This window comes from Bicyclus anynana, chromosome 6 (genome assembly GCF_947172395.1).
Source record: "Bicyclus anynana chromosome 6, ilBicAnyn1.1, whole genome shotgun sequence".
Classification (NCBI taxonomy): domain Eukaryota; kingdom Metazoa; phylum Arthropoda; class Insecta; order Lepidoptera; family Nymphalidae; genus Bicyclus; species Bicyclus anynana.
The window spans coordinates 16,768,864-16,781,520 of NC_069088.1; the positions used below are offsets into that span (position 1 = coordinate 16,768,864).

A 12,657-nucleotide genomic window follows, 5' to 3' on the forward strand; every position below is an offset into this window, starting at 1 on the left:
GTAAGGGTGACATATTTCATTTTTAACCGACTTCCAAAAAGCAGGAGGTTCTACGTTCGGCTGTATGTATGTTTTTTTTTCACTAAATATTAAACAGCCATTTAGGCCACGCCCTGGGTGTGCTGGGTTCAATATAAAGAATTGACACTTTATAAATCTAGTTACCTCTATCTGTGTTTATTCCTAATAGAAGCTTCCAAAACTTCCTTTGGTATCCACCTCTCTAATTGATCCAGGATTTACCTACCTACCTAATCTATTCACATTTAATCAGCCAACTCGGATCAGTCATTTTTAATTTTACTCTATCGATCTTAGAAAATATTTGTGTGTAGACCTAAAACTTACTTGATTTATTATTATTAAAGTTCCGATTGCCACGCCATTTGCGCTGACTATATAAGATAGCTTTAGGTTATTTCAGGATATAAAGCTACTACTAATAAAAACAAATTATGTTATTATTTCGTGTTCTTAATATTTCCATGTTTATTTTGGTAATCGAAGGATAAACGAGAATCTATTACGGAGTAGATATATTGAATGAAGCATTTTGCTTCGCTTGCCTGAAAACTGTTAAAGTAGGTATCTTAAGTCTCTTATCTACTATCTACCTACCTATTACATATATAACAAACTTTTGGGCGACTTTTTATAAGCAGTTCGAAATGCCTTGGTATATAACCGAGGCCCGGATTGGTTTTCTAGCTAGAATTAATTTTAGGATTTAATATAGGTATGTATTTTAGGATTTAATTTAGGTCCGGGTAAGGAATAATCACCTTTTTAGGTAGGTTAAAAATTGGCAAATGATGACGAATAGATAGGTACTTACGGTTCACCCTCCGGCAAATTCAGTGTAATGCTTCCAAGAACCTCATCACCATACTTCAGGTACCCGAATAAGCCGACCACGGCATACAGGATGGCTACAAAGACCATGGTGACGTTGAGCACGCCCGGACATCCCAGGAAGTGTTGAGGGTGAGCCATCTCATTCTCCACTGGCATCACCACGTTGATCCCCTCCATCGCGAATATAGCTGTACTGAAAAAAGATTTTGGTAAAATGACATACACATTTTGTATATCTATACTAATAATATAAAGCTAAAGAGTTTGTTTGTTTGTTTGATTGAACGCGCTAATCTCAGGAACTACTGGTCCGATCTGAAAAATTCTTTATGTGTTAGATAGTCCATTTATCGAGGAAGGCTATAGGATATATATTATCCCTGTACTCTTACGGGGACGGGAACTACGCGGGTAAAACCGCGTCGCGTCAGCTAGTGTATTATACGAATACGGTTACGAACACTCAGTTTCGGAGGTATTCGTAACCGATATATAAAATTCATTGCGATCCGTACGATGCGGATCAGTGGACGCACTTGTATATTTTTTATACAAATAATACTAAAATCCGTTTGATGCGGACAGCTATTAGCAAAATATTCAAGTATAGTAGGTAGGTACCTATTTTATAGAGTATGGCTACAGTTGAAATTAAAAACTAGCAAAAACTACACAAAGGCACTCAAAATCCGTACCTAGAAAGTAAATTAACTACCAAGTAAACCGCAATTAAGCTTTGTTATGTGCTTTTGAGAACTTTAAAAATAAGAGGCCAGACCTGTGCATAATTTCAAAACCCAAATGGAATTTTTTACCATTTACCTTTTTTTTATTTTTACCTACCTATTTAATGAAGGGCCCCTGTCTACGATCTTACCTGGTGTTAAGTGACGGTGCAGTCATACGATGGGAGCGGGTTTACTTGGAAGATGAGAGGTTAGTGATTAGAGGTAGGTAGGGGTTTATTGTACCGGCACGCTAAATCTCTCGACCTCAGCTAATTTAGAAATATATGTATAATACTAAATTGGGAATCCAGGAGTTCTCTGTTGAGAATCACGACGGCTTACCTAATGCAGTGGCATACGCGGTGGATTCAGAAGACAGGTCTTGGGTTCGATCTCCGGCTGGGTCGATTGAGGTTTTCTGAATTGGTCCAGCTCTGGCTGGTGGGAGGTTTCGGTCCTGGCTAGTTTCGGTACGATGTCGTGCAGAAACCGTAAGTAATCCCGCTTCCATCACTTAACATCAGGTAAGATGGAGAAAAAAAACTGGGCCGTCTGAACTCGCAGGTACAAGTAGGTAGGCACTTGGAATATGCTGAACCAACAAATGCGTTGAATTGTAGATTAATTATTATGACCTGACATGACCGTGATTGATTCGTAGCGATGCCTGCCCACGTCGGCTCGAGCTAGATTTATGAGTAGCACGCACTATCATTCATAAATAGAAGGGTTTTGGTTGCACGAATATTTCATAATAAATCAGTAGGTACATTTTGATAGTTGATATTGGAGTCGGTACTTTGAAGACGTGATTTGGCGAAAATAACTGCCATTTTTACCGACTTCCAAAAAGGAGGAAATGCTAGTAGTAGGTATAAAAAACATATAAATGTTCAGTTATATGTTTTTTATACCTACAGACTAAATTAAAAAGAAAACGTTAATACTGATTTCGGTAGAGACTTTAGTTAAAAGTCGGTAGAGACTTTAGGTAAAAGTAAATTTTTCTTTTGTTTAGCTTCATAATATACTAGTATTGTGTTTTACACGGGTGTAAATGGATATTTCCGTGATTAAAAGAAGCATTTTTGCTTCAAGGAGCAATTCATCTCTACTAACCGAAATTCATCAAAATGGGTTAAGTTGTTTTACTTAAACCTTGAAAAGCTATTTACAGACAGACAGAATTACTTTCGCATTTATATTATTAGTTGGGATTGCATTGTCTATGCAATAATGGATATTTTATATCAGAACAGTTTTCTAAGTAGCTACTGGAAGAAACTTTTTGAAGCAGTCCAAAGTTTACATGCTCTCGATAAAATGGATTTCTCCAGAGTAGCAAGTCTGTCTTAGAGTTTGTTTCGAATAGTTTACAAAACGGTCCAATGTAAATGGGTTTTTTCATATTTTTTAAAATGCCTTGGCGAGGTGAACCTACACATTTTCTGGCCTGAGTAGGTATACTTAATATGAAATTACGTAATTCTATGACTATTCATTTCTTACAATCAATTATATTTATATTGAATAAGTTATTTTTGCAAAATAGATAGACGGGCAATACTGATATACAATGGGATATGGAGTCATTAGGTACTATCATAAACGATAGTTAAGATCAGGCAAAGATGTACTGACAAGCGATTTAGCATTCCGGTACGATGTCGTGTAGAAACCGAATGGGGTGTGTTTTCATCCTCCGCCTAACAAGTTATCCCGCTTCAATCTTAGATTGCATTCATCACTTACCATCAGATGAGATTGTAGCCAATAAAAAAAAAAAACTTAAAAGTAGGAAGGTACTCGTAATTCCCATCCCACTATTTTTTTAAAAGTTCAAGCTCAATATCAAAATCAGTATGTGATTAATTTATTTTTACTTTACTTTTAATTTATTGCATAACAATAAATTAAAAGTAGGAAAAATATTTCCGAAAAACATACATACAGCCGAACGTAGAACCTCCTCCTTTTTGGAAGTCGGTTAAAAACTGTATACCAAGACTACGACAGGATTAAAGTAGGTGTATGAATATAAAGTTTCACGGATTGTGATGGAACAAAAAAATCTCGCAACGAAACGAATAAAGGCCTTTGTGTTCATTCCACCGCATATTTGACGCTTATCACGTAGCTCTTTGCAAAGAGCTCCCAAATGAAGCATTGACGGTATATTAATAAGGTTGTAAGGGCAGTGATTGAATGAACTTATAAACCTCATAAGACGAAGGGGAATCAGGTGGAATGTAGGTCAACGATTCATGGCTATTGATCTTTAGTAGAATTATTTCCTTTTAAGTTCCATCACGTTTCGAATACAATTTGTATTTGTTTTGATCTTTCATCATTATCAGCCTATTTTAACGATGCACTACAGGGCCAGGCCTTGCTCCTTATATGTAGAATTTTTGAAGTTAAGAGGGATCACAATGTTTCAGTGTGGATTTTTCTTTAGAAAACCAACTACCAAAATCAGATGATTAGACGTTTATATAGCGACCGGGACTGTCGGATTAACGTGCTCTCTGAGGCACGGGGTGTCACCACAGCGACTTCCCAAGTATGGGATAAGAATCCAAATATTAAAAGCGAAAGGCACTCTTCACGAAATCTCTAAAACCTCCACCAGTAGTCATACCTTAGATTGGCAAGTCTTCATGAAGTACCTATATTTAAATTAATTTTAATATTAATTGTCGATTACGTATAATATGTTGTTTCCATACCTCAAAAATAAGGGCCAGTTTTCTACACTATTGAAAAGGTCCACATTAGACATGTTGGGAACATCTTCGAACGTATAGTAGCAAGTGACGATGAATGTCATTACGAGGCACAGGTTGGCGAATATTGAGAAAGGCACGAGGAACTTGAGGTGTCTGATTTGAGTTAGTAAAATCAGAGGCAGCAGCAGAACTCCGCAGTAAACCTCCACCCGGTAGGTAGAGTCTGGGTAAAACTGGTCACAAATCTGTGAATAAAGAAAATGTTTTAGCGACACTTTGGTTTGCATATCTACACTGCGAGAGGATGTGACTGGCAAAAAAAAAAACAAACAGCATTTTTCAGAATCACTTATCGGCCGATGGAATGCTCGAAATATTTCTGCGTGATAAAATCAGAAATGAGGGTATTTGTAGAAGAACCAAAAGCCGACATAGCTCAAACGAGTCGCCAAGCTGAAGTGGTAATGGGGGAAGCATATAGTTCAAAGAAACGATGGACGTTGCGTTTCTAACGTAAATGTCAATGCACGCACCATCGTGGTATTCGTTGACCCTCACTTAGCAGAACGACGACATCAATCGGATTGTTGGGAATCGTTGGATGCAAGTGGCTCAAGACCGCGATGTTTGGAAGTCTTTACGAGATGCCATGTCCAGCAGCGGACGATTACTATCGGCTAATGATGATATTGATTATGGTATTATTTTTAGGTATAACAATTCTTTGGTCTTTTTTTTCGCAATGACCCATGATCAAAAATACTATAGTTACCATATCCTAATAGAATACTAAATAAAATTCAGTCAGTTCACAATGTAGGTCCATGTCGTTTCATGTAATGACTACCTACGCCGTAAAACGGAACCGCGTAGGCACAGTAAATACTCGTACCTACGCCATTTATTGTACCTACGCGGTTACCAAAGGACTGGACTGTCATCGGAACTGTGGTTACCGCGGTTACTGGTAGAACATAATATAGCTAGGTATTACTTACCAGTCTCGACTTCCCTTATGTTGAATATGTGCTCAATACACAAAATAGGTACGAAAAATACGGCGCAAGAACTGCGAAAAAATGGCTTTCATTTTCGACGATACGTGACTCTCTCTAAATAATTTATTAATACGTTTCTGTTGTGCTGATATTCTTTTATTTTACACACACAAATGCTTATGCTTGTGTATGCTGATCTTACTACTACATCCAAAACCCAAGCGTTTTGGGGAATGGGGGAATAACCAACGATACCTACTTAACACTATGGTACAAACGAGTAAAAGAAAATTCATCTCCTTTACATGTTGGAGGTTACCCTAAAAATATTAATAAAAATATAATTCATTATTTTATTTTACGACTATGTCGAAACTAATGTACGTACATAGATACCTATCTTAAATAGTCTCTCACCTAAACCGTCGGCAGGCATGGCGAAACTCTAAAAAAAACTAAACCCTAAAAACGGTGAAATTACTCATTATTTGAATGGTACATCGAAATAAATAGGTACTTACTAGGAATGCTGGACCTGTTATAGGTGATTTGTGTGTTATAATAAAATATTAGTTTAAAAAATTCTATGTGTCGCCCTTTTCCATCCAGAATGAAATCCCAACATCAGTATGCTATTAGTAAATCTTGTCACAATACAAGCACCCGTCGCTTCTAGCTAACAGATGCATTCAAGGCAACAGATGTTCGGCGACTTCAACGACATTATAACAAGAACAGAATACTAAGCACTCAGTACGAGATTAAAGTGTTCTTCAGATAGCATGGGTACGGTGACAGTCGCCTGTATGACGTTCACTATAGGTACTAAAATCGTGAATCAACAAAGGCAAACTTTCAAGAGTGAAACGAACTGTAAATTGAGATACTTGAAACTTTTATCATTTCATATTTTTTCATAGCATGCAGATTAGAGAGATTCGGAGAGAGATTCGGTTTAACTTTGGATAGAAGTAGTAGGTGTAAGGTTTTATTTTCTTTGTAATTACCATAGGTGACCTCAATGGCTTCACCGGGGGTTTGGGCGAGCGCAGAGGCATCGCCTGATGGGGCCCGAAGGCAGAAGCAGAAGAGATGGGCGGGACGTGATCTGTGTTGCAGCGGCAGAGATTTATTCTATATCGATGGTGTTTGACAAGAAGAAGATGGACGAGGCCTTTATTTACCCTTTCAGGGGTCCATATTAAAAAAAACATAGTAACTAATATTACTAACATAATTTAGGAAAACTTACTAACAAACTACTAACACTTGAAATGAAAATATGGAATAAATGGCTTATCTATTTAGTACTAGCTGACTCCCGCGACTTCATCCGCCCTTAGACCTTTTTAATCCAGCCTTTACAGTAGTATCGCTGGAATGGAGTAACTTCTCCTGTTTTCCCAACATTTCACTACACTGCTCTGCTCTTAAAAATCGTAGCAGATGAAAAGTATACTATAACCTGTACAGGAGTATGAAAAATAATTGTACCAAATTTCATTAAAATCCGTCTAGTAGTTTTTGTTTCTATAACGAATATACAGACAGACGAACAGACAGACAGACATACAAAAATGTTACTGATTGCATTTGTGGCATCAGTATCAATGACTAATAACCTACCTGATAGTTGTTTTGAAAATATATTTCATGTAGGTCACGCTAGGTGGCGCGACATGTTTCCGTAAAAGTGGGAGTTAGAAAGGGGGAGCGATCAGGTGGGTGCGACTGGCGATATAAGGCGCTCACCGTGTTTTTCGATTTGTTAATTAAGTTGTCCTGACATATACTGAGAACCTTTGTTCAAAATTGGTTTTCTTTTATTTTTAAATCCAATTCTGAGTTTTTTGCTAACTATACCATTATAAGCGAATTCTGAGATTCAATATTAGGATAGTTTGGTAAAGCGTATTTGGATGCACGATCTAAGATCAAAGAGCCAATTAGGTACGGCTCGTATACTAGGTATGTGGATTAATTATTCTCGGAAATCGTGAACTACGAGACGAGCGGTTAATCGCTTTATTGTCTAATGGTCTGCTGTGGTCAGACATGTCAGTTTGCAAACGCCATGATAACCCAGTGAATATTTAATTCGGAGGGCGTTGGTTCGAATCCGGTCCGGGGCATGCACCTCCAACTTTTCACATCAACTCTGTTCCTCCGTTGAGATACGAAAATATTGATGCAATACTATTTTGCTGCTGTTTGTATACGCTACAATTAAGGTCTCTAACGTTTTTTGCCTATCGTTCATAGGTTATTTGGCCACAAGTCAAGTCAAGTCAAGGTAGGTCAAGGTGAATGTTATCTAAAATTTTATCTAATCACAATTAAATAACAGATGAGAGTACATGTTTCTAATAACGAATCTCGTACCATAGGCCTACTTTAAATAAATTTATTTTAACTTTGAATATTGTAACAATTTTATTTGTTAGGAGAATGCTCACGTTTTTTAAAGAGGAAGCAATGAAGATTACGTAGACGCTGGTCCCTCCGAGGCACACTCCGGCCATGGCGTAATCTACAAAATGCCTGTGAACAAATACAACAATTAACAAATTAGTTAAACAAAAAAGTCCCAAGTGATCATAGGGCACGCCATAACTTGAGAACAACTCGTTAATGTTTTCCGATTGAAAAAAAAAACAAGAATTCAGACGGAAGCCGCTGCAGAAAAAGCTGAAACCGGTAAGTGGCTCAAGTATGCCTCTCTGACTGAGAGTTACATATTTTTACCTTTTGCCGTGGAGGCCCTTGAGCCATAGAGTCGCAGTGCCAAAAAATTCTCCGAATAATTTCACCGCGGCTAGTTACCTCGACTGGTGACAGAAGGGCTGGCTCATTTTTTACGCAAAGGATCAGTTGTCCAGCGCAGAAATGCAGCCAGTATTCTTGCCACCATTCCACGTGCGGGTAAGACTTGTTATTAGGATAAGTTAACTTAAGTTTGTTATTGTATGCTATAAATAAAATCAATAAAATAAAAAAATATCGAAAAAAAATACGATAGAATCTACACTTTAATATTATAAAGTTTGTTTGTTTGATTGTTTGCTTGAACGCGGTAACCTCAGGAACTACTGGTTCGATTTGAAAAATTCTTTCAGTGAAACCACGCGGTTTCACCCGCGTGACGTCAGATAGATATTTGGAAAGTTTTAGTAAACTTACGACTATTTTATAGATGTTTGTTGTTTAATCACTGCTCCACGGTTGCATGCTATTTGGGATTATTTCAGGGATGGATTATAATCTGGCTTAGCTGGTAAGAGCTACCTACTTTTTATTCCGATATTTCTACGGAAATGAAATCAGCGCGGGCAAAGCTAGAAGGAGATAATCAATAAAAAATACGTCGAAAGTCAATCATGCCCCACGATGTCTTAAATTATATTGCGAAGCTCGCTAGAGATTTCATCCAATTTTCTTAGTCTAAGACACAATTGTCCAAAACATATTGAGCTTTCACGGAATGACGTTTTTCTTAGTTATAATCTATTTACTTATACTTACTTGGAATTTCCAAAATGTATTTTGGCTTTCGACCGCCGAAAAATAATTAATTTCAGCAATAGATATGGACGATTTTTTTTAATTTGTCTAAATCATGAAATAATTTAATTATTGTAAATAAACGTTTATCGTTATTTTAATTTCCTTTGCTATTTAAAGTTTTTTCTTAGAGTAAGTTTGACAAGACAAGCGCGTTTGTGTATCTAAAGAAACGAAAAAAAAGAAAGCAAAACAGTATCTTATTTTTAAAATATTGGGGTGATATTTTTCATATAAAATAAAAATATCCATTAATGTATTTTATGTCCCTTAGCAGAAAATAAAACAACATTGAGATAATATTTGTCTACGTGACTGGAGGGCATGACGAAGTGATGTGGGATCTTGTACTACGATCTGTCTTACAAGGGCTATACCTTTTTCAGGATAAAAAATTGGATAAACCCGGACCATTAGTAACACTATTACCAAAGAAATAATCTAGTTATACCGCTATGTGCTGCAGCTGACGAATTACATTACTTTTATTTCATTCCCTCATTATTCCATATTTCCATTATTCAAACCCTCGTAAATTTAATGTTTTCGACTAATTATTGTCGCCATTGTGCTTGTAAACTAAGCTTAATTGAACTAAATTAATAATGACTATTGACTATTATTTATTAGTCTACAAGAAAATAATTGCTAACTATATTTCGCTTGCAGATGAAAGCGTGGAATCGTGCTGATTGCTTCCAAGAAATCTTGCCATTAATATTTATCACTATCTGATGAAATTGCAATATTATCATAAATAAAATAACAAAGGCGTTAGATAGGCGATGGAATAAATAACTCCGAGTCTTGTAGAACAAATAAAATCTGTTCTTTATGTTCGTTCGTTTCCCATAGGATTGTTAGAATGGACCAAATTCAAATTCAAAATTTTAATGTGCGTCCTACATTCACGAACGCCGTGAAAGCAGTGAATTGCGAGTGTATGGGCGTTTGCGGCTTTTTAATTATTCTATATTCATTCTCGTTGAAGAGCGCAAACCGAACTGTTAAGAGTGTGCAATATGTAATTTGGTGGTTACAAATGGTTCTGGATCTCAGATTCTGGAAAAGTTAGGAGCCTGATATTTGGGTAAATGATATTTCAAAGTGTTAGCTTTGTTATGACTATACAAAATACACAATTTGTAAAACTTTTCTGGATAGTTTATTTTTTTGAAAAATACATGTTTTGCTCACATTTTGCTTTCAATCACAGGAAAAGCAAACTTATTTTCTTAAATTTTTGTTTTGTATAGAAAATTAGGTATATATCTTGAACATGGCCATTTTGTTTTTCATTATGTTGTTTAATTTACTTGCAATTAGGTAAAAATGGTTTTGGCGCTCACGTCATAAAATTTGCGTCGCGCGTCAATCGCTCCGTGCTTTTCACTCACGTGAAAGTCATAATTCGGCGTCTCGTTCGCGCTTCGAATTTTATCCATATCGTACCGACGCGCTGCGCGCTCTTAAATTGCAAGTGTTTTCGTTCGAGTATACGCGTGTTCGCGTCGTACATTCCCGGCGTAAATTCGTGCCACGAGTGTAGAGCGTAGGTACCTTAATATAATAGTGATAAAATCTTTTTAACAAAAAAATTTAACCGACTTCAAAATCACAAAATAAACTAAAAAGCGAAAAATAACATTATATATGCTATCTTCTTATTACCTACTTTGAAGGCGGTGCCAAGCCAGACTTATTAATTAAAGTCGTTTCTGAAAGAACCACGGGAAAGAACTGTCTTTAATCCCTAAAAGTTTATCATTTAATCGGCTTTAGTTAATGCATTACTATGTTAGCATCGTTGGCAATTTCGTTACTTTCATGTTAACACAAAATTACTGAACCGATTTTCATAAAAATAAATAGGACCAATCTGAAAGTATAACTCTTTCAAACAAAAAAAGAATTTTTAAAATTGGTTATGAAATGACGAAGTTATGCGGTAACAAAAATAAAAAATAAAATAAAAACGCGTTGATTTGAGAACGTTCTCCTTTTTTTTGAAGTCGGTTAATAAAAGGCCATTCTTTTGATGCTAAAAGGGTACCAAATGGTCTCTAACTTCAGAAGATGGCCTCAACAAAAAATTTAGTCATGAGACATAATAAAAATTTATGTGCAAGGCGAAAGTGGGAATCACACTCTGAAGAGTCGTACAGTCATACATTTGTATAAATTAAATATTGACGTATCTTATTGATATTCCACTTAAATATTGATCTTAATGTGTACACCAAAACGATTAATTTAACATTAAAAAATAAAAAATAACAACTACGGAACCTCGCAGATTAGCGCGGCCGGAATTTTGTGGTAGCACAAGCGTCCGCGCATCTCTAATCGAAAAATGAATTCGCACGAATGATTGTTTGGGTCAGGAGTTGAATTTTAACCGTCAGTGATTCATTTTCGCTTTGAGTGACTATTCGTATGGCCTCGATTATCTCGACTCTATCAGGCTCTAGGTCCAGACCTAGACCTAAATTGTATTCTGGCTTCCATTGGGGATGTACTCGAATTAGATAAGAAAACCGCTGGGGTAGATGATTAACACAATCTAACTCAAATGTTATGAAGATTTATAAATTTTCTGTTATCTATTGCTGGCATATAAATAGAAATTAAATTTTAAAATAAATAGAAATGATTCTGTATATACCTATAAATAAACTCTGAGACCGCTGAGCTTGGGCAAATACGTAGGTAGACTTTATGTAGAGAGGCAAAAAAACATTTAAAAGGCGTAAAGCTAGAATTTTATGTCAAAAGTTCTTTCCATCATAACAGAAAAATGCCAAACTCTTAGGACATTTTTGGATCACTTTATATTTTAGAGAAAAACCATCATAAAGAATTTCATCTGTGTAGAATCTACATTGCCACAAGTACATAAAGACAAACAGATAAATACGTCAAATGTTATAAACGTAATATACCGTTAAATACGTCGAACGTTATATACGGAATCCATTCATTATTACACTTTTTTGATGGTTAAATCTTAACCGCAATAAACTTATTTTACGAGTATGTCCGCTTTGTTACTAGGTATAATAAACCGAAAAAGATAAAAGAAAGCTTTAAGCTTTTCCTTTTCAATAGGTTATCGCTTTTTAGGCTGACCCATACCTGTTACATTATTAATGTGTATATCATACGATATGATATAGACGCATCGCATCAAACGGATTTTACGATACATACTCAAAGTCAAAGTCAAAAACAATTATTTCAATTAGGCTTAGTTTACAAGCACCTTTGAAGGTCAAGATTATGCCATAATTTAATTTAATCTAATGGTGGTAATAATAGTCGAAAACTTAAAACTAAAGTTACGAGGGTTCTATAAAATCCGTTCGATGCGATCCGTGCGATGCGGATCAATCGACGCACTTGTGTTTTTTTATTACTTGCTAATTTTTAATCAAATTTCGTTTAATTACTTAGTAAGAACATGAACAATACGTTCATTTTGTAAATACACTTGTTATTTTACTTTTTAATAAGTCATAAGGTTTGTCTGGCTTAAACTGAGAAGGCTCAGTAGATTGAGAGTCTGCAATAGCCACACCTATGTGATTTTATAATAGTTGAATACTTTCAAACCCATTGTCAGCCCATGCTCCTACCATGCCTACGGTAAGTAATTTTTAAGTTCCAGACCCGCCCCTAAATAGTCCAATCTAAAGCGTTTTTTATTATTGTCGCCAGTCATTTGGCTTCGTGGCAACTCTTCGTAAAACACAAAGTATCTAACAATTACCAAGGCATTAGCAACTG

The 12,657-nt window shown here is 36.0% G+C and overlaps 1 protein-coding gene across 1 annotated transcript in view; it reads right to left on the minus strand.

Moving 5' to 3' along the window:
• Positions 1-12,657, minus strand: part of LOC112047617 (proton-coupled amino acid transporter-like protein CG1139) — a 34,522-nt gene that overhangs the window by 4,827 nt on the left and 17,038 nt on the right. The window contains exons 5-7 of the mRNA XM_024084777.2: positions 7,767-7,851; positions 4,313-4,557; positions 836-1,048 (exon numbers count right to left, since the gene is read on the minus strand). Of these exons, the coding sequence (XP_023940545.2) occupies positions 836-1,048; positions 4,313-4,557; positions 7,767-7,851 (543 nt within the window). The remainder of the gene's footprint in view (positions 1-835; positions 1,049-4,312; positions 4,558-7,766; positions 7,852-12,657) is intronic.